The 19,814-nt window shown below is 51.2% G+C and overlaps 8 protein-coding genes across 8 annotated transcripts; 3 read left to right on the plus strand and 5 right to left on the minus strand.

The window, feature by feature from the left end:
* Positions 1–165: 165 nt before the first annotated feature.
* AUEXF2481DRAFT_86417 (uncharacterized protein) lies at positions 166–1,792 on the minus strand (the record flags this gene model as incomplete). The annotated part of the gene is made up of 5 exons (XM_013491536.1): positions 166–462; positions 515–637; positions 695–1,243; positions 1,294–1,468; positions 1,562–1,792. 5 exons carry the CDS (start codon positions 1,790–1,792, stop codon positions 398–400), a joined length of 1,143 nt encoding a protein of 380 aa, XP_013346990.1. The 3' UTR covers positions 166–397.
* An 87-nt stretch (positions 1,793–1,879) lies between these two features.
* On the minus strand, positions 1,880–2,682 carry AUEXF2481DRAFT_36959 (uncharacterized protein). The gene is made up of 2 exons (XM_013491409.1): positions 2,237–2,682; positions 1,880–2,126 (listed from the first exon to the last, which is right to left on the minus strand). Exons 1-2 carry the CDS (start codon positions 2,513–2,515, stop codon positions 1,947–1,949), a joined length of 459 nt encoding a protein of 152 aa, XP_013346863.1. The 5' UTR covers positions 2,516–2,682; the 3' UTR covers positions 1,880–1,946.
* AUEXF2481DRAFT_36961 (uncharacterized protein) lies at positions 2,654–3,968 on the minus strand. The gene is made up of 4 exons (XM_013491410.1): positions 3,781–3,968; positions 3,573–3,672; positions 3,012–3,519; positions 2,654–2,954 (listed from the first exon to the last, which is right to left on the minus strand). The coding sequence occupies exons 2-4, from the start codon at positions 3,641–3,643 to the stop codon at positions 2,922–2,924; spliced, it is 612 nt and encodes a 203-aa protein (XP_013346864.1). The 5' UTR covers positions 3,644–3,672; positions 3,781–3,968; the 3' UTR covers positions 2,654–2,921.
* Positions 3,969–4,123: 155 nt separating this feature from the next.
* On the plus strand, positions 4,124–4,938 carry AUEXF2481DRAFT_86420 (uncharacterized protein; the record flags this gene model as incomplete). The annotated part of the gene is made up of 2 exons (XM_013491537.1): positions 4,124–4,202; positions 4,288–4,938. Exons 1-2 carry the CDS (start codon positions 4,158–4,160, stop codon positions 4,936–4,938), a joined length of 696 nt encoding a protein of 231 aa, XP_013346991.1. The 5' UTR covers positions 4,124–4,157.
* Positions 4,939–5,280: 342 nt separating this feature from the next.
* AUEXF2481DRAFT_62885 (uncharacterized protein) lies at positions 5,281–6,560 on the minus strand (the record flags this gene model as incomplete). Its single annotated transcript, XM_013491501.1, has 3 exons — positions 5,281–5,839; positions 5,942–6,208; positions 6,265–6,560. 3 exons carry the CDS (start codon positions 6,558–6,560, stop codon positions 5,281–5,283), a joined length of 1,122 nt encoding a protein of 373 aa, XP_013346955.1.
* Positions 6,561–6,864: 304 nt separating this feature from the next.
* Positions 6,865–9,686, minus strand: AUEXF2481DRAFT_36964 (uncharacterized protein). Its single transcript, XM_013491411.1, has 3 exons — positions 9,116–9,686; positions 8,395–9,064; positions 6,865–8,333 (listed from the first exon to the last, which is right to left on the minus strand). Exons 1-3 carry the CDS (start codon positions 9,561–9,563, stop codon positions 7,067–7,069), a joined length of 2,385 nt encoding a protein of 794 aa, XP_013346865.1. The 5' UTR covers positions 9,564–9,686; the 3' UTR covers positions 6,865–7,066.
* Positions 9,687–13,038: 3,352 nt separating this feature from the next.
* On the plus strand, positions 13,039–14,655 carry AUEXF2481DRAFT_2406 (uncharacterized protein; the record flags this gene model as incomplete). The annotated part of the gene is made up of 1 exon (XM_013491207.1): positions 13,039–14,655. One exon carries the CDS (start codon positions 13,039–13,041, stop codon positions 14,653–14,655), a length of 1,617 nt encoding a protein of 538 aa, XP_013346661.1.
* A 787-nt stretch (positions 14,656–15,442) lies between these two features.
* On the plus strand, positions 15,443–19,453 carry AUEXF2481DRAFT_36967 (uncharacterized protein). The gene is made up of 11 exons (XM_013491412.1): positions 15,443–15,978; positions 16,064–16,177; positions 16,324–17,832; positions 17,883–17,970; positions 18,020–18,180; positions 18,231–18,351; positions 18,403–18,436; positions 18,486–18,635; positions 18,692–18,701; positions 19,035–19,067; positions 19,167–19,453. The coding sequence occupies exons 1-11, from the start codon at positions 15,930–15,932 to the stop codon at positions 19,214–19,216; spliced, it is 2,319 nt and encodes a 772-aa protein (XP_013346866.1). The 5' UTR covers positions 15,443–15,929; the 3' UTR covers positions 19,217–19,453.
* Positions 19,454–19,814: the final 361 nt, after the last annotated feature.

Consider the following 19,814-nt stretch of genomic DNA (forward strand, 5'->3'; position numbering starts at 1 on the left):
CAATATGAGCCCACTCATATGAAGTTCTCCGAGCACCACCGACCGCTACAGGAGTTTAGGGCAGTCGCTGACGATGCCTTACAGAGTCGAAACCCTAACGAGAGCTTGATGGAGCCCTTGCAGAGAAAGAGCAAACAACTGAATCATCGAGGTAGCCAATCTTCCAGCTAAGCGTCCTTCAAACGAGCTTGCTGTCATGCTTGTATTTGAGCATAATAGTTGCAACGGCAGGCGCATCGCGAGTCGTTTGCCTCAAACTGAGATGGCGAAGGCAGCTCCTGCCACATCTACTATCTTCAGCAACAACAAGACTCTCAAGGCAGATACTTGCATTCACGTTCTATCCCATCCAGATCATCCGAAACGCAACCACTTCGACTATATTCATTAAAATCTTTTACCAGCTAGCTCTGTTCTTAAGCTTCTCGTTCTGGATGACCTCGATCCAGTAGTTGTCGGGATCTAGCTTAAGTCAGTGATGGGGTACCAGGAGTGTGTTTAACTAATTGCTCACCGAGGATAAAGGCGACGTTCTTCATTCTGCCGTCTGTCAGGCGCTTCTTCCATGAGACCTTCATGTCGTCAAAGCGCTTGCAGGCAACATCCAAGTCGTCGACAGAAACACAAGTGTGACCGACTAAGAAAGATCGAATTAGTACACAAATTTACATTTTCGAAACCGCCGCAAACGTACATCCTTGAGGCTCGTCGTTACCGTTGTGGTACTTGACATTAGGATCGCTTTCACTGCCGTGGTTCCACGTGAGCTCGAGTATACCTTCACGGTCAGCAATGGGGTTGACACCGTTCGCAGACTGCTCAGGAGCCTTGGGACCGTAGCTGAGGAAGTATAGAGTAAAGCCAGCCTCCTTTTGCTCCGAAGTACGCTGCAGGGTCATTCCCATGACGTCCTGGTAGAACTTGAGCGACTTCTCAGCGTCCTTGACTCTGATCATTGTGTGGTTCATGCGGTACGTGGCCACATCAGACTTCTTGCCCTCGGTCTCGCTGACGGGATTCTGGGAGATGATTTCTACCCAGTAGTTGTCGGGGTCCAGAGCGAAAGCGATTGAGCGCATACGGCCGTCCTCGAGACGCTTCTGGAACGAGTAGCCAGCGTCGGAGATACGCTTGCAGGCGTCCTGAATGTGGTCGACGCTGATACAGACATGCCCGAAGCCGCGGTTCTCTTTGCCGTTACCATTGTTGACAGTGTAGTTGTCGTCCTTCTCAGTGCCTGATTCTATGTTAGACGAAGAGCCTACTGGATCAGGATGGATTCAAAAAAAAAACCATAGTTGTGCGTGAGTTCAATGAGGCCCTCGCGATCTGTCCAATGCTTGCCATGGTTGGCAGCCTTCGGGTCGTCATAGGCCATGAAGTAGAGGTCGAACGAGGCATCCGGGTTCTCAAGCTTGTTGATGAGCTTCATACCGAGAAGCTCATAGAACTTGACGGATCGCTGAGGCTACATGTGAAGAACGGTCAGTCAAAGTCCTGCTAATATAGTGTAGGTAGCTGGCCGAGTCCTCGGTTTCGCGGCTGGTTGATGTGTACATACGTCCTTGACCCTCAGCATGGTGTGGTTGAACTTGTAAGAGGAAGTGTCAGTCATGGCGGCGGCGAGTGTACGGGACGATGTAAATGTTCTTCTGGTGAGGAATGGTTGGACAATTGGTCTGAACATGACTTTTTGGAGGGAGCGAGTTGCTTTCTTGATGGCTGATGACGCACTGATAATACCCCGCACATCCTTGGTAATAGCCACAACCATGGCCAGAGCGATGCTCATAGTCTATGCCGCCACTTGACATGGTAAAACACAAGACATGGAGCCTGCAGGTTGAAAGAGAGACATAGAAATTATGATTGTTGTATTCAGAGCTGCTCTAATGTATATATGCCAATGCTATGTGACATTACAGTAAATCTCATGTCCTCTTGAACTATGAGCTGTACTTCTGGCCTTCACTGCCCTTGGTGGGGCTTCCCTTACCACTGCTTCTGGATCTGTCGCTAGGGCTGTCACTCGCCGCTGCGGCCGAGCCTTCAGCTCCTCCCTCTGTTGGGCTTCTAGGCTTGCTGACTTCCTGGTTTGCAGGGCTGACGTTCAGGGGGTTTGTTGCCTGTTTGAGGTACAAGTGGTCAGTTGCTGTTGCTTCTCGCCAATCTTGTCTCCATGCTAGCGCTATGACATAGCACCATGGGATCCGACGATAGATACAAGGGGACTCACATCTCCAGACTCGCGACCAGCCGAGTCATGCTGCTCCTCAGGTGTCGTCTTGTTGGGGTTGAAGGCTGTGTCCTCGACGCGAGCGGCTTGGTCGTCAGAGCCACTCTTGCTGTACTCATAGGGCTCAGGCTTGAGCGAGTCCTTGTCCTGAGTATCCTTGGCTGCTTGCAGCTGATAAGTGTATGACAATGGTCTGCTAATAATCTTTGCGATTGGGCGCTGGCTGAGGACGCGAGGCTGCTGGGCCAAAAGGCGGCGGCTGAGAGATCCGGTGATCATGTTTGTTGGAAGGTGGTGTTATAGATTGGGAGGACGTATGTTGGTGAAGATGTTGGAGTCGGTTGAGGTATAGGAGTAGAGAGAAACCAAGTCAAGTCGCGCCCAATTCACTTTGTTGCTTAGCTCGGCCTTGACGTGCTTGTCTCTAAAACGTCACTGGGGAGCTGCACGTCATCATCACTTCTGACTTTGTGCATATCTCTTTATGAACTTCATTATCCTCGTGTAATTCTCCTCCCAAAACTCGATGCTGTTCCCAAATAAATTACAGAGAAGAACTCGCTGGACGCTCGCATTGCCAAAAACATGTGGTATCTATAAAGCACGACTGTCGTAATCTCCCCTTGCACATGACCATCGACTAATCCACTGTCTCACTCCAGCCTTCTGCAAAGGACTCGGCAAACTAGAAGAACTTGTTGCTTGGATCGTCAGGCATCTGTAGTGATGCAATATTAGCTACTCTGCAATTTTGAAAATGCCATGTTTTACAAACCTCGAATCCAGCCAGCTCTCGTTTGATCGTTTCTGTCATCATCTCCATCTTCCTTCGCTGGATGTGAAGAACACTAAGCCGTTGTGTGCTGCTGACTGTCGTTGACGCTTTTGATCCAATTGATGTCCCAAGCATAGCATCCGCTCCACTCGAGTCTTCGGATGGGTACCGCGAATCTCCAGGTGCTTCGGCCGTCACCTTGAGCTCGCGCTTCCTTCCTGGCGGTACGCCTCCTTCAAGAACCAGCAGTAATTTAGGCTGCAGATACTTGACTATCAGGTTCCGGTTGTCAAACTCGACAGTCAGCGTTTCCAGCGCGTCCGCTCGGACTACACGTTTTGATGGCTCGTTAGGACCGCCTTGGCTATATTGCGGTTCAAATCTCTCGTTGTCTTTGCGTTCCAGATGTTCTTTCCAGGAGATTGATACTAGTGCGACTTGATCTCGGAGTTCCTTCATATTGGCAGGTAGAGTATAGGCCATCAGTGATCCATTCGGCGTCATGATGCTGCAGAAGGTGAGCACATGTCCAACTGGGAACCAAAGTTCAGGGAACCTTACAACCAGCGCACGAAGACCTTATGGTCAACGTTTTCAGTCAAGAGCTTATTGAGAGCTCGTACATTCAACATAATGTTGGTGTCGCTTGAGAGATATTGTCCTGTGAGCAGGTTGTCAGTGCCTGGTTTACCGCGCTGAATAGCAATTCCATATCCCGACAGATCTGATGGTCGCAACGTGAGACTTTGGACTTGAAATGCTTTTGTACCTTTCTAGACAGTTGTGGTCTGGATATCCTGAATTGGGAGAAGTGAATTGGTGATAGGTGATACCGGGTTGAGTCGTGTGCAGGAATTGGCGGGCAAGAGAGAAGGGAACACAAAGAGCATATCGATAGCGAGTTGAGTCAGGCGTAGATGTCGAGGGATAATCTCAGCGGGGTGTGTATTAGATAACGAGTATGACAGCCGATTCTGACAGATGCGACACAGGGTTGACCGATATACGGAGTTACGAGGATTGGACTGCCGTCGCGACGTCACAGGGGCCGTGCACCCTTGGGCGTGTTCACTGTTCAGCAAGCAGCATCGCAACAGTTTCTCCATGCAGAAAGCACAGCAACTTGACCTTGACACAAGTCGCAACATGGCAGACACAACATGCACACTTGCTGGAAGCACAGGCTTAGTTGTGAGTGCTGTCCCACTTCAACGACGCCAGATAGGCTAGACTGGTGCATACACGCGACATGAAGAGATGCTAAATTGTCATCAAGGGCGGCAACATCTACTCGATCCTGTCGTCGCATCCTGCAGTGTCGACTGTGTACGCATATGCTCGTAGAGAACTCCCAACCACCTCTCCCAAAACCCACCCACTCGTCTCGTCCGACTCCTCCACATGGGCCGCGCTCTACCCAAAGGCTTCGTCGCTCTTCTTCTCCGCTCTCGGAACGACTCGTGGGGCTGCTGGAAGTGTGCAAGCACAACGCAAGATTGACTATGACTTGAACCTCGAGCTGGCAAAAGCTGCAAAAGATAAGGGAGCTACCACCTACGTCTTGGTTTCTACAAGTGGTGCCAATGCTAGCAGCTTCCTCGCATACCCAAAGATGAAGGGCGAGCTGGAAGAAGCTGTCAAGGAGCTAGGCTTTGATCACACTGTCATCCTTCGTCCTGGCTTGATCGTCGGTGAAAGAGAGGACTCGAGACCTCCGGAGTTTGCTATTCGTAAAGTCGCTGCTTGGGCTGGCAAGATCAGTGAACCGTGGCTCAAGAACTTCTGGGCCCAGGACGCCGATGTCATCGCCAAGGCTGCTGTATCTGCGGGCTTGCAATGCGTAGAAGGCAAAGTGCAGCAAAAAGTCTGGATGCTTACGCAAAACGACATTATCCGCCTCGGGAAGACAGAGTGGACTGGCGTCTAAGACGTTTGTCCATCTATACTCGCTACCATCTTGACACTTAGAGACCCTAAAGTGGCCCAAAATTTGATGACGAAGCAGCTACACCAACACCCGATATGCTTGTTGGCCCCTATGCTCCACCCAAGACTTTGCGCCGCTGCTAGAATGCCATCCATCCTTCATCTGTAATTCGACTTTCGAGACTGATTCGACTAATAGTCCAACGTTGTCTTGATGGCATCGTAGATACCTGTTTATCTCATTAGCTGCGTATACCAAACAATGTTACAGCATCCACGTACGGGTGACATCTGGAATGTTGAACCGCTGCAAGCCGTCAGTTAGCACTATACATTCACCGAATCAAACCGACGTCCAACTTACCTCATAAATGAGACCCATGTGTGTGCTCCAGCCACCTACCCTAGCGACAGGGGCTTCTAGGTTCAGGAAGCATGTCTCTTGAATGGTTGCGGCAACTTCTGCGCCAACTCCTGCATTGGTCATACTTTCATGCACAACAATTGCCTTGCCGGTTCGCTTGACGCTTTCGATAATGGTAGGTCGATCCCAGGGGTAGATGGTTCGAAGATCAATGAGTTCAATCTCGCAGCCAAAATCTGCTTCTGCCTTTGCAATGGCATTTGAGCATGTATACAACGGGGTTCCGTAGCTGATGATTGTGATGTCTTTGCCAGGCTTGACAATCTCTGCTTTGCTTAATGGAATCTCGTAAGCTTCTGTCGGGACGTATTCTACTGCTGCACGATAGAGGATCTTTGGCTCCATGAAGACAACTGGGTCATTACTTGCGATGGCGGCGAGTAAGAGGCCCTTGGCCTGCGCAGGTCCACGAGGCATGACTACCCGGAGTCCGGGTATGTGTGTGAAGAGCGACTCTGGCGACTGGGAATGATATCTGCTACTGTTAGTATACTTGGAAGCACGTTAGACGACGTGTTACTTGCAGAGCACCTGTGATCTGTCAAAACCTCGCATGAGCATGTAACTTGATCAATAAAACATACCATGTCCCACACTTCCACAAGGCATACGGACCACTAGGCCTCCGCAACTTTGTCCTTCAGCATTAACACCAGCTCTATACCTGGCTTTTGCTGCCTCGTTAACCAATTGGTCGAACGCAGGATACACGTAGTCGGCGAATTGGACTTCGGCGACTGGCCGCATTCCTTCAAAAGCTGCTCCGATAGCAAACCCGACAATGCCCTGCTCAGTCAAAGGTGTGTTGAAAACCCTATCATCTCCAAATTCAGAAGCCAGGTTCATGCTGAACAGTAAATTAGACGATACTCGTGAGTGCCATGCTTTATAGTTTGTAAATACCTGCAGCGGAATACTCCTCCAAAAGCTACATCTTCGCCGAAAAGCAACACACGTGGATCCGTTCGAAGTGCATGTGATAGAGCAGAGTTGATGGCTTGAAAGAGATTCAATCGCGTGGCAGTTCCGCTTTTCGCATCAGAGGACAAGTCATTGCTGGCTAATGCTGATCTTGAATTGTGATTAAGTAGAGGGGTTGCTTCAAAATCGGTCGGAGTATTTAGTCGTGCCTTTGGTGGGAGGGTAGCGTATAGGCGTGGTCTTTGGCTCTTGATGCTGGAAAGTAGACGAGGACGCATCATTGTTGTTGTCGACATATTTGATTTCCTTGAGGTGAAGGAGATGCATGCCATCAAGGTAGACGGAGGTACAAAGCGCCTTCGCCGGCTATGCGGGCGGGGTTCGGTCTCAATCCCACGCACGCCCTTGGACGCCCTGTGACTTGAATATGCGAATCAAGCACTCTGTTCCTCCTCATAAGTTTTAACTCTGTGAAGCCATACATGGATGTGTCTTCTTTGATAAGTACTGATATCTTCGCCTGCCGCCAGCACAGATTTTCCTTTGGAAGGCTCGGGGAAATGCATCACTTGTGGGAAGAGCTTGATCGTTAACTACGCAACCTTCGTCAAATTTGTATAGCTACATTTGTGTGTTCAACGAATCTCCTATTAACTCTCGATACTACCAGGTATGTGTACATCTGTAAACAAAGAGATTTGGACGCCGCTATGCTTGAAGAACCAGTGGAAAAGAAACAAGGAATCATACATGATGAAGGAACAACCTCTTCTTTCGTCAACTTTTAACGATCGCCTTGGTTCAGCAGAGGGGTGCTGTCGCCGCTACGGCTTTTGACAGAGTCACCCTTGTTGCGGAATTTCTTTCCTCCTCGCTTCTTCTTCTTCTTCTTTTTGGAGCCTTTCGTATCGTCGTGACCTCCGTCATCGTTGCCAGCATCATCATGATCATCATCATGGCCACTTTTGTTGTTACCACCGTTGTTGTTGTTGTTCTCGGCAGCTCTCTGGTCGTCTCCATCGGATGAGCTGTTGGCCTCTAGAACCACCTTCTTCATACCGCCTACATCGACAATGTTTTCGGTGATGCTTCCAGATCGTACAGCACGACGAGCCTTGTATTCCGGTCGATCTTCCATTTCTCCTAGAGTAGAATGAGACGATCCCGACCCTCTTCTGTCTTGAGAAACAGGGCGGGATGTGCCTCCTTGCACAACCAGCTTCTGGGGCAACTCAGGCTGCTCTTGCTCGGGCGAATCGTGGTTACCGTTCTGCTGACTGCTTTGCTGGTCGTCTTGCTGCTCTTTTTCATGGGCATTATTGATGCTGGACTGAAGCTGAGCTACCGTGTGTTTGTCAGCGAATGCAGATGCTTCACTGGCGGTCATAGGCTTGGAAGATATTGAGCTAGTTTCGGCATGCATGCCAGAGTCTTCATGGATGGATGGGTTCTTGGAGCCAGGAGAGACCGTGCCATAACCGTGAGCGACAGCATGTGCTCCGTCTTGGGCGTCAACGCCAGCCGAGCCGATGATACCGGCGCCTACGCCGCCTTCGGGGCGAGACGAATCGCCGTTAACGACCGTCTGAGGAGTTACTGCTTGGTGAGAATCGGCTTGTTGAGTTGAAGTAGAGGCAGAAGCGGGTACGTGGTTCTCAGGAATGGTTCCAACACCGGGCTTGATCTTTACAGAAGTGTACTTGGTGGCTTTGGGGCGACTTGCGACGTTGCTTGGACCGAGGTGTTTCAAGTGCTGGCGTAGGTCGGCAGTGTTTGATCGGATGGGCAATGGTCGGTTTTTGTCGCTGCTCGTGCTGCTGCGTCTACGCAGCACAAGAGTAGCCTCGCGAGGACCTGTCAACGAAGACTTACGGCTCTGACCAGCGGAGGCACCAAGCAGATGGGTACGCTCGTCAGCGTCAGTCTCATCATCGGTGGCAGGGGCATCCACGACGAGATTGCCCTTGGTGTATCTAGTGCGTGGTGCCGGTGCGATGCGTCTTATCGCCTTGTGCACATCGACAAACACATCAGACTCATCGATAATCTCCCTGCACAAGGTATTAGCACAACACGAACGGTGGGAGCATAGAGCTAAAGGCTGCTACTCACTCTCCAATAAGTTCTTCAATGACGTCCTCCAAGGTGACAACTCCAAGAGCACCCTTGTCTTGACCGGGGAAGTCTGATACAAGGACCATGTGTGATTTGCCCTCCTGGAAGAAGTTGACAATGTCCAAACAGCTGGTCTCTGGTTTGGTCTCGGGCAGTGTTGCAAGAGCAAAGTCGCGGACACGTAAGCTGTCCTCGGGATCGTAGGTGATGAGAATCTTGACAAGCAGCATGCCGATGAAATTACGAGTGTTGTCGGGGGCATAAATGGGAATTCTAGAGTAGCCTTGGGACAGGATCGTGTCCATCATCTTTTCGTCCAGAACCGTGTCAGCCGACATAGTAAAGACGTCACCCATGGGAGTCATGATGTCGCCGACGGGCTTGTCCTTGAGATCGAGGACGGCGCTGATGATGGTGACTTCGTCTTCGTTGAGACGGTCTGTGGTTGTACCGAGCGTCTTGTGAAGGGTGACAAGCGTCTTGAGACCTGCCTTCTTGTAGACAGTACCGTGGTCCTCGCCGAGCAGCCAGTCCAGAAGTTTGGCTGTGGGCCAGGCCACAGGCGACATGATCCACATGAGACCTAGGACGAGAGGGGACATGGCCGCACCAATAGGAAGGCCGAAACGAACGCAGATAGACTGAGGAACGACCTCACCGAAGATTACTGCGGGTTGTTAGCGTTGATGCTGAGTGCAGACGGATGCAGGCTATGTACCAATGAGGATGGTACTGCTCAGCACAGCAGGCCAGCCACCACCTAATGAGCGATCTAGCACGATGGGAAGAGTCTCATTGGTGATGACATTGCTGAGCAGGAGTGTGACCAGAACCCAGTGCTTGCCTCTCTTCAACAGACGCAAGACTCTAGCTGCACTCTTCTTCTCGCTTCCCTCACCCGAGGTAGCGATGACTTGCAGGTAGATCTCATCTTGGCCCATGAGGGCAATGGTCAGACCGGCAAAGACTCCACCGAGCAGGACGAGAGCAATGGCGACACCCAGATAGACCCAGAGCTGCGGGTCATCTGGCGATTTGGGCTCGGGCTCCTCGCGCCTGTAGACGGGAGAGTCTGGTTTTGAGAACAGCGGAGCGGCATACGACAGAGGGAGGTTGATGAGCGACACACCAAGGAGCTTGATGATAGACAGAGCTGCCGGTGTCATGACGCCTGCGCGCCTAGGCGCAGCAGTCGGAATGCCATGCGCCAGAGACATAAGAGCTGCTGACAAGCAAGGAGATGGTTGGCGCGGATGCGTGTGCGGGTGCAATAACCTCTCAGCAGAAATATGAGGTTGCGCTATTTCTCCAGCGCCAAGCTTTGGCAAAGTCGACGACATTCACTTATGACGCTGCCTTAGGCGACTGGAACGAGTCAGTAGCAAGACGGAGCCGCCTGTCAAGCCCGCGAACATCGACGAGGCCCCCAACTTGTGCCACCTCGCGTTTCTCTAGATCTCACACCTTGTCTTCTTTTGCAGGATGCGCGTTGCTCGATGAAGCGCCTATCTTAACATTTTTATCCAGGGCCACAAACCCTTACAATATGAGGCTCCAATTACGCTTCACCTGCTGGACATTAGCTTCAGTCAGGCCTACTCATTCTACCGGGATGCTTGCTCGGCAGCGGTGGGCCTACAACAATTCCCTCGAAGTATACTCTATCGCACGTTGCGAAGGTTTTGTGTGTCGAGACCCATTCTCAGTCTTGTTGATTCACAGTGGGCGTCAAGTTTATGGCAGGAGGAATACCTACTTTCAAGGCCAAGATAACATACTGTGCAAACAATATGAGGCCTCAGGGCGTTTCACTGACTATGGATATGACAGGCGCCACGACCAAGCAGTAATATCTATCGCAATGTAAGAGCACTCTTCCCCGAGTTCTCAAGAACCGGAAGCAGATAAATCGGATCGGCGCCAGACTTTGTCAGACTCGAGACATCGCGATGGTCGAACAACAAGACTCAAACTTTCAACAACAACAACAACAACATCTCCCCATATCCGCGTCAGGTACAGATCATCTGCTCGATATATAAGCTAGTACCCACAGGCGCCAATCTCAGCCAAGCACAGTCTAGGATGCCTTCCCCCCAGGAATCCTGGTTGATTATCATGTATCAGCGTGGAACGGTTTACCGTACGCGCGTGACTGGTAGGCGGTGGACTAGTGGCGCTATCTTCTCAGTCCCGACTCGGCTATAGGCGGCAGATAGGTGACTCTCAGCCTAAAGACAGTCGACCTCGCGGAATAATTCTCCGGATGTCTGAATTATGATGCCAGATGGAGTGTGTTGTGAGGAGGACGTTATTTCAAAGATCAGATCAGGGAGAAACGTAACACGGGGTACCACAGCGTTGTTCGGCGGAACGAGGTTTGTATAGCCCTCGGCTCCGAAAAAGGACGGCCCGAGTCTGATCCTATCGGAAGGCTGGCCGATCTTGCCCTACCCTCCAGCACGTTTGCGGCCATCAATTCTGAAGCCTGTTCTCGCCAGGGTCTGTACTCTCTTTGTCAAAACCGCACGGGTTTTGAAGGCAGGACTCCCTTCGGCAAGCGTGCAAATTTCGACAACTTAGAGTTGTTACCTACTACAAGTATCTACGGGTTTACGGCCATTGACGTTAAATGGACTCTTACTAGGTAAATTTGGCTTTGAGGTATTGAGCTGCTGACTGGGGTCATGACAGATCAGGCACGGAGGCAGCCCCTCATGCCACATACAGCCAAGCGAGGGTCCGAAGACTGTATGAACGTTAAAATCGGAACTTCTAGTAAGTCACTTCTGTGAATCCTTGCCCGGTCAAGAGGAAGGCGGTGTTCTTGCCGACAGTAGTCTTATGTACTTCCAAGGTCTCATGTCGGTGTTCGACACACCCCGGGTTTAAGATGTGGACAAGCATTTTCTCCACCGGGAAGAGTCATGACCCATAAAACCATTGGTACCACGGAGCAGATCGGGTTGTACGACTGTGCAAGATGTGAGCAATCGAGTCTGGTTTCTGGTCTGCTTACATTGCATACCACCCAAGCATGTGATATTCTGTTCATCTTACAACTCAGGCTGCGTCTAGGTCCTTGTTCCTTGACAAACAAAGGCCAGATCCACGAGCTGGTCTAATCATTGGGGTGACGAGTCACGCCGAAATCGTACAGGCGGAGTCTTCTTGGCCCCCTGCCACGTGAAAGAATGGCCGCTTTGCACGTCGCCGTAAAGGCACCGGTAAAGTAAAGACTTTTCTGGCGTTTGAAACTTTACTTTGGTCTTCGTGGGCCCGCTCTCACCAAGCCAAACCCAAGCCCGCCATGAGGTCGTAAGGTGGGAGTCACAACCACGGGCGCAACACGTGGATCCTCGCCGACAGGTGTGTGGCTCCAACGGCGCTTGCAAACGAGGTACCAATAACAGTCTTATCGACTGCCAATACTGACAATAGACATCAGAGTCGCACTCAACAGTTGCATCTGCAGATGATTGGGTTTACAGCAAGGCATGCGAGAGTAGTGCTGTGAGCCAACAAGATCTGACTGCTCTGGCCACGGTCATCAACAACAACTCATGGCGAGTCATGTACGTTCGAAGTAAGGGTCTTAGGCATGTTCTCAAAGCACCAAGCACACGTCCCACAGACAAGCTGCATGCAAGAACCCCCTAAAATGGCGATCCGTTCGTTCTCAGATTCTGGAAAATGCCCAGTCCGGCCGATACTTCTGGCCTGATGAAGAGTCGCGTCGGTCGAGAGAAGCGAACGGTGTAACAAAGGGCAATCGGCGTGACCAGCCAGCGCACGAGTGTGAATGAAACAGAGTCAAAAACGGCAGTCAATCGGCCAGCAAATAGGTCATCAGTCAAGAACCCCAGAGTGTAGCTTTGGAGCAAAGGTCTGGAGGAGAAGAGCTGTGACCTGATCCCGAACAGGCATGCCGGTACAAGTTTCCGAATGAACCGAGGGGAGGCGTAGGTTGTTTTTTTGCGAAAGCCCGAGGTGCCAGCGATTGCACCTTGCGGGTTAGCTCAGCGCTAGGTGAGCCACGAAAAGAAGAGTCTCTTGACGACGAAAGCGCGGGAGATTGGTTAAGTACATAGTGCAACCCGCCGGCCGCCCACCTTTTGTCCGCTGCCAGATGTTCATCGCCCCCATAACGCTCCCACGTAGACACACCCCGCACACCGTCACTGGAACACCTGGATACAACTACAACAGGCTGCCGTCACTCTTTACTCTTACCTCGACACTGCTCTAGATGCTGTCGCAGAAATCAACTGCGCTACCCATCAATCCGGCTCATTCCACTTCCTGGCCACTCCTGTCCTGCCGATCCGCCTGACGCAACATCGACCGCAAACAGAGCGCATCCGAAGCCTCCAACTCTGGCATATACCTTGCCTCCCTATTCGATTTTTACCACGTCCAGCAGCATTCGCTGTCCTGTAATACTTTCGCCATGCCTTTCCGACCCCAACATTCGTTAGTCATGATTGACGTCGACAAAATGCACACCATCGACACGCGTTCCGTCGAGGACCTCTTTGGAATGTGGTCAGGTACTCATAAACCCACCTTTGCCTCCCTCCTGTGATTTGTCGCTGACAAGAATTGTTCCCCTGTGCAGTGTTTAACAAGATCTCCGACGCAATGGAAGATGGCAAGCGACTGGAAAACCTCAGCTGGCGTCTCTGGAATCGCGAAACGTTTGTGTGTTCCCGCATGCCGCGTGCTCGGAAGAGCATTCCTCTGCCCGCCCTTTCCAGCAGCGTGTCTTCGTCGGACGAGTCGGACGAGGAAGACGTGTCGTCATTGCTGCCTTCCCCCATGGTGAGACCTGAGTTGAGAAGGAGCGAGTCGTCCGAGCACCGCAGCCGAGGCCGTCAACAGAACCACATCACGCCCATCGACCTCGAGAAGATGGTCATGTCCATCAAGGAAAAGAAGAGCCTCGAACCGTTATCCGCCTTATCCATGCCTCCGCCTGCCATGTCGGTCTCGCCGCCTGCAGAAGACAACCAAACTCCTACCGTCACAAAAACGACACTATCTACACCTGCACCTGCGCCCGCACCTGTATCCGCACCCGCACCCGCACCCGCAGCAGTCGCTTCAAAGTCCATCGCCACTCCCATCCCTACCATCTCCGCTCCTAGCCATCTGGAGTCATCTACTTCTACCGTCAGTAGCAACGAATCCCAGGCCATCGCCTCGTCGTCCGAAAGCTCATCCACCGAGATGAGCACCCACAACATCGTACGAGGCTTCAGACCAGAAGTGCCATCATCATATCGCTCCCAAACAAATCTCGCCGCCACCCAACCAACACCCATTCTCAAGACTTCGCCTCAATATCGTCCCGATCGCCTCAATCGTGGCAAGAAGGGCGCAACCTTTACGCTTGGCGCATCCTCTGGTGAAGAGGAAAGCTCTCTTGACAGCCACATGGGTCACAACAGTGTCGGCTCATTATCAGCCGGCATGCCACACCCACCAAAGAAGCACGCGTCTTTCAGGGACATCATCCAGGACAGAGCCATCACCGACAGCCCTGTCTTCGAGGAGTCTGACGACGAAGATGACGATGACGCCTTTGAGAGTGTCATTGAAGAAGACGAAGACTCATCTGACTGGGAAGACGACGAAGTTGTCGAGAGCGGCAACTCTTCAGCCGACGAGCACAAGAGCATGTTCCGCCGTGTTGATTCGCAACCCAATCTCACCTCTCGCCGCTCTCTTCTCACTACCATGATGCATGAACCGGACCGTGCTCGTGCAATGGCTAGTGCTGCATCCCGCTCTACTCCTGCGCTCCGTCGTTCGCGTGGTGCTTCTCCGAGTGGACCTTCCGCCACACCATCACCCCACCGACGAGAAGTCGAGCGTGCTGGTCCTGACTTCGCCTCACACCCTTCGCAACTTTCGCAACAGGCTCAAGAAGCCTCAGAATCCTCACAGCCACGACCCATCATCATGACCACCTCCAACACCCACCAACCTGCTCTCTCACCGCGTACCACTAGGCGGAACATGCTCTCTACCGAGTTGACTGAGTCGCTGCGCAAGAACCTTCTCTGGGAACGCCAGCACAAAAGCTCAAACAACCTAGCCGCTATGAAGCGCAGACATACTTCTCACGATATTAAGAATCTTAAACAGCACCCTGAGCCGCAAATGGTCTTGTCGGTTAAGGAGAACGATAAGAAGAAGTTCTCGAATGAATACTTTAACCAGGGACTTCAGGAGTACCACGCCAAAGGCTGGTAGACGCACCACCTTCTGTTCCGCTTTACTTGTTTACTCTTCCTACTGCATTTTAGCGACATGCATTGTTTTCTTCTCTCTTTTCTGCATCAGCGAGCAGGCATCGCATGGGTGTTTGGTTTTATTCTTCATGGGACTACGGCATTATTGGGAACTGGCAACAGAAAAGAATTGTTTTTGATACCATCGTGCGGTTTATTCTTTCTCTTTCTTCATGCTTTGCTATGCTTGATTCCTGGTCTTACTTCAACAGGCCGCGTCTTTTACTCTCGGGCCGAATGGTGTCGGACGGGTGCGCGTTTGTTAGCGTTGACCGAGCTGGTCACAAACAACACTGTACAATATATACATAGGTTTCCTACCTTCGTGAGGAAGGGCCGATGGGCCGATGGGCCGATGAAATCCAAAAACACGATAAAACGCAAACAGCTTGCCGTCCTGATGATCACGATATTGTAGATATCCGTAGTTATTGGCATATAGTGCCGTGTCAGACTCAAGGCAGTGCGACTCTAACCAATGTACTCACCTATTCACCGCTTCTTCGACTCCACCTATGAATAGAGTGGATGCATGCCTCGAGTCCAGACGTATTCGGCCTTCGCTTCATCACAAGTGCAACAACACAAATCAGTTGCAGCAAGCTCCCCGTTCTCGTCTGCGATGTGGATGCAGACTAGGAGCTAAAGCTGTGGAGAGCGCACCGAGCCTGCTTGCGATGACGTGTGTCATAAGCATCAAAGATCTCGACGGACCTGACTTTAACGGCTTGTTTTTTTTTGCCAATGGTTCGTGATGCGCGTTTGCCCCTTGCATCTGTAGAGAAGGACGGAAGCGCCGGGATGAACCTCAACCATATCGTCACGTCGTAGCACCTCGGTCTTTCTCGAGTTTCGTTGTTTGTCGAAGGATCACAAACGGTCAAGAGGTGATCGTTGAGTTCAGCCACGTCCCACGTTCATATAGACGAACATTATCGATATGATTGATGTGCGCTGCAGCCTATATTGGAAATCTTTCCGTGTAGTGTCGCAAAAATTGGGACGAAGAAAGCGTGCTCTCATTCGTTCCGCTCATGACTCATGTGGGATCCAAGTGACAGCATCATCATCGCATGTGAGAACTGAGGCTGTTTCGTACGCTCTCGACAACATTTTCAAACGACCACAATAATTGGAAGGGAACTCGAGATACTGAAGGCAACTGGTGGTCGCGATTGTATTTCATACTAGAGAATCACGAGTGCGGTTTGTGTATTCAGAGAGTAGCAGCAGAAAATGACGACCGAGCCTCCTTCGGCTGCAGTGCAAGGGGGGCAGGAAACGGGTGAGTTTGATTCGGACCTTTGTGTGCTGGCACTGCAAAAGATTATGCCACCACTGTGCTGGTCATCTGCTCACAATCCATGTAGACGTGAGCAATACTGCTGCGCCGGCTGAAACCCAGACTGGGGCGACTTCACATCACCAATCAAACTCAAGCCAGAGCAAGAAGCAGGTTTGTCGATTCTTCAACTCAAAAAAAGGTACGTGATATTTCATTGCCTTGCACGTTTCTGTCGATATTGGCAAGCCTTCCCTGAAGACCATGGTCTCTCGTATATGCGAGCAACACCATCATCTGCCATTCATCCCGAGGTTTGCAACTGCTTACCAGCCACGAATTTGGTAGGTTGCAAGGCGGGCACTCAATGTCCATTCATGCATACACAGGCTTCGCGGCCAACAGTGTCAGAACCCAAGCCTCGAGTGTCAAAGCCAAAAGCACGAGCAGATGGCCTTGAAACTTCTACTCCCCAGCGTCAGTATGAGCCTCGAGTGGATCGGTCCAAAGTGGTCTCTAGACCCGTACCCAAGACCGAACGAGAAGATCCGCGAGTATTTCAGTTGGGTCAGCTCCGTCGTCGCTTCGCTCCCGCCGAGGAGTCTGTGCAAGATGCAACTCTGCTCAAGCTGAAGCTGGCCCCAAGCGACCCCGATTTCCCATTTGATCTTCCCTTCTTAAAGTGCTCTCTCACTGTTCCATTATCATACCCAGAGGGCAAACCAAAGCTTCGTATAACAAACTCGGAGATGCCACGTGGATTCCAACTCAATGTCGAGCGGGGATTCGATCAGATCATCATCGACTCACCAGACGCGACACTTCTCGGGGTGTTTAATCGTCTTGACAAGCAGCTTGAAACACTGCTGTCTGGTGAGAAGGCAGACACCGTGAAAATAATACGCAATGCTCCGAAGAACGAATCTCAACCTCAACCTCCACCAGTTGCTCAAAAGCCTCGGCCACAACAGGCAAAGACTGCTCGTCGCACAGAGCCCACGCAAACATATACGACCGAACAGAAATTGCAAGCCGAAAAGAAACGTCAAGCGGATATCAGACAGCTCGTCGCTAGGCTTGGTCGATTGCCAGGCTTCGTCCAATCTTCTGACGACATCTCATTCACCCTTCCCTTTCAGCCCACCAAAAAGACGGCCTTGCCTGGAGCATTACAAAATCAAAAGTTGATTCGCTTGGTTGTACCTCAGCTCTATAATCTACACGCGCCACGCATCGAAGTATTTGGCAATTATGACCCCGCAGCGAGAGCTCTCGAGCAAGCATTCCAGGACCGAGTCAAGGCTGAGAGCGAGTCAAGCTTGATCGCCCATATCAACTATCTTACCCAGCATGCACATACAATGTCCTTGGTCAAGGAACCAACCCCTGTGCCAGAGGTTCAGGAGCAGCCACAAGAAGCGGTCAGAGCGGGAATTGTGGTCCCTATATCATCCCACACGCCTGGTACTTTTGCGTCCGAAGACTCTGACAAGTCTCACATCCACGTCATCCCGAGGCCTCCAGAATGGAACAATGATGGACCGGATGATTGGAGCAGTGACGGTTCGGACTCATACGATAGCGGAGACGAAAACGAGGAGGATGAGACTCCAGATCAACCAGAGCAACCAACTGCCACAAATTCAGGGCTTGCGGAGCGTGGTATAATGCTGTCTTTCACCAACTTGGAGTTGTATGGCTGTGAGCTTTTAGAGCTGGTTTCTCTTAGCATCACAGTCAAATGCGAGCGCTGTAAAGATCTGCTCGATGTTCCGCGGCTGAGGAACAATGTCAATGCCGACGTGGCTGGTATGCGGGATGAAATATGCAAGAAGTGTGCGAACAGCCTCGCAATTGGTATGAGAAATTACTGTGACACACCTTTGACATAAGACTAATGTTTGTAGGATTCCGAGCCGACCTCATCCACCAGAATTCCGTCAGAGCTGGATACTTGGATCTTGACGGCTGTACTGTGGTTGACATGCTTCCGAGGTAAGCCTCTCTGACCCACTTCACGTTGACTACCACTGACCGGATGTAGCAATTTCATTCCGACGTGCTCGGAGTGTTCGACATCTTACCCAGCCCCCGGCGTTATTGGTGTTCGAGGAGACTCAATTCTAGCCATATGTAGGGAGTGCCACCGCAAGATGAGTTTCCGGATACCGGAGACCAAGTTTTTGCACGTCAGCACAGCTTCCGGTATGTCCCGAAGTTGTGAATTCTGAAGAGTCGTGGCTAATCACATACAGTCCGAGCGAGTCGCGCGCCGACACGTAGAAAGGTCAAAGAGAACCTTGGCATCGTTGCTGGACAGGAACTCCCAAGACGCGGTCGTTGCACACATTATGCAAAGTCATACCGATGGTTCAGGTATAAGGTGCTTTCTTGACAAATTCAAATATCTGCTTACAAACATCACAGATTCTCATGCTGTAGCAAAGTCTACGCCTGCGATGTAGGTTCTGCAATGCCGTTCAGCAGTGCACGCACTAACTAGCATCCAGAGATGTCACGATGAGAAAGAGAGTCATCCAAATGAACACGCCAACCGGATGATTTGTGGTCACTGCTCGAGAGAGCAGAATTACGCGCCCGAAAATTGCCATTTCTGCCGGGCTAGCCTGATTGCAAGAAGAGGTCACGGGTTCTGGGAGGTTTGTGTCTCTTGAATACCTTTTCACACGCAATCGTACTAACTGGTTGACTCTAGGGAGGCAAAGGTAAGACGAATTCTTCCATCACTTTCACCGCGTGTTCGCTTCGTACATCAACATTTCCCTGTCAATCGTCGATGCGGCAGTTTCAGCGATGGTTGTTTGCACCGGCAATGACGTCCTGGCGGATGACCCCAACCCCATGCACACCATGCAGCCCTCACAAACTCCAGCTTTCCCCGCGCAACGGTGCGAAAGTCTAATTCTGTGTACCTTTGTATACACGAGGGCTTCTAGTGCATCACGGCGGTTTTCCACATCTGGACCTGCAGCAGTTTACCGTCGCACCTGCGCAAAACACTAAAAAAAAATCGATCATGGGGGCTGACGTATGACCAGGTACTCGGGACAAGACCCGAATGAGCAGAAAAGGCAAGTACAACCAACCTCGTGTCTCTCCGCTTGGCGACACCACGAGCCGTGTTGGGGGACGCATGACTTGACATATGCTAACTGACTTTTGACTCTCAGATCCTCGTAAGTACAAGCGAAGACCTGGCACCAAGGTCGGTGGTAGCTAGACGGAAGGACAAGATCAGCGCCTTGTCTCGAGCGCGTGACTTTCAATTGTCGGAACCGCAGCAAGGTCGCTAAAGATGACGGTATCGTTGCCTTCGCGATAGCTACTCATAAGGCGGATGAAGGTCTCGAATGGGCAGATCATGTTTTGAGATCATTATGCACCGAATCCGGAATTCATCGCTATTAGCAAGAAGCTTTACAAATCATGTCATTGTGAACGGTTATAAGTACTCGAGTAATATTCGCGACTTCTATAAGCAGTCGTTTGATCGAGATCGGCATGCTGTATTATGTGAATAGGGCATTGACCTATGTCTGCTGGTCGTATCTCAACGCCCATCTCAAGAAACATGAAATATACTCGGGTCCGCCACCCAAGGGTCATAGCACTTTTTTGTAGTCACGGTTGTTTGAGAACAGAATGTAGAGGGCTCCGGAGATTACACAGAGGAAATGTGAGTATGCGTACGCTCGCTTTGCCTCAATGACTTGAGCAGATCTGATGTCGAGAGGGCAACCCTGTCTACTCGCGAGAACAGCGGCGGCATCCTCACTAACACTCATCGGTTTGGCTGCTCAGACGGTACTTTGACTGTG

The sequence above is a fragment of the Aureobasidium subglaciale genome (genome assembly GCF_000721755.1).
Source record: "Aureobasidium subglaciale EXF-2481 unplaced genomic scaffold scaffold_3, whole genome shotgun sequence".
Classification (NCBI taxonomy): domain Eukaryota; kingdom Fungi; phylum Ascomycota; class Dothideomycetes; order Dothideales; family Saccotheciaceae; genus Aureobasidium; species Aureobasidium subglaciale.

Excerpts from the sequence above, each read along its gene's own strand:
- AUEXF2481DRAFT_36959 (XM_013491409.1), bottom strand. The coding sequence starts at position 2,515 with ATGATCACCGGATCTCTCAGCCGCCGCCTTTTGGCCCAGCAGCCTCGC. Across the intron at positions 2,127-2,236 it reads CTGGTCGCGAGTCTGGAGAT|GCAACAAACCCCCTGAACGT; the intron begins GTGAGTCCCCTT and ends TACCTCAAACAG.
- AUEXF2481DRAFT_36961 (XM_013491410.1), bottom strand. The coding sequence starts at position 3,643 with ATGTTGAATGTACGAGCTCTCAATAAGCTCTTGACTGAAAACGTTGAC. Across the intron at positions 3,520-3,572 it reads AAGGTCTTCGTGCGCTGGTT|CATCATGACGCCGAATGGAT; the intron begins GTAAGGTTCCCT and ends CACCTTCTGCAG. Across the intron at positions 2,955-3,011 it reads GAGAGCTGGCTGGATTCGAG|ATGCCTGACGATCCAAGCAA; the intron begins GTTTGTAAAACA and ends GCATCACTACAG.
- AUEXF2481DRAFT_36964 (XM_013491411.1), bottom strand. The coding sequence starts at position 9,563 with ATGACACCGGCAGCTCTGTCTATCATCAAGCTCCTTGGTGTGTCGCTC. Across the intron at positions 9,065-9,115 it reads GAGCAGTACCATCCTCATTG|TAATCTTCGGTGAGGTCGTT; the intron begins GTACATAGCCTG and ends AACAACCCGCAG. Across the intron at positions 8,334-8,394 it reads ATTGAAGAACTTATTGGAGA|GGAGATTATCGATGAGTCTG; the intron begins GTGAGTAGCAGC and ends TACCTTGTGCAG.
- AUEXF2481DRAFT_36967 (XM_013491412.1), top strand. The coding sequence starts at position 15,930 with ATGACGACCGAGCCTCCTTCGGCTGCAGTGCAAGGGGGGCAGGAAACG. Across the intron at positions 17,971-18,019 it reads GTGGTTGACATGCTTCCGAG|CAATTTCATTCCGACGTGCT; the intron begins GTAAGCCTCTCT and ends GACCGGATGTAG. Across the intron at positions 18,352-18,402 it reads AAGTCATACCGATGGTTCAG|ATTCTCATGCTGTAGCAAAG; the intron begins GTATAAGGTGCT and ends CAAACATCACAG.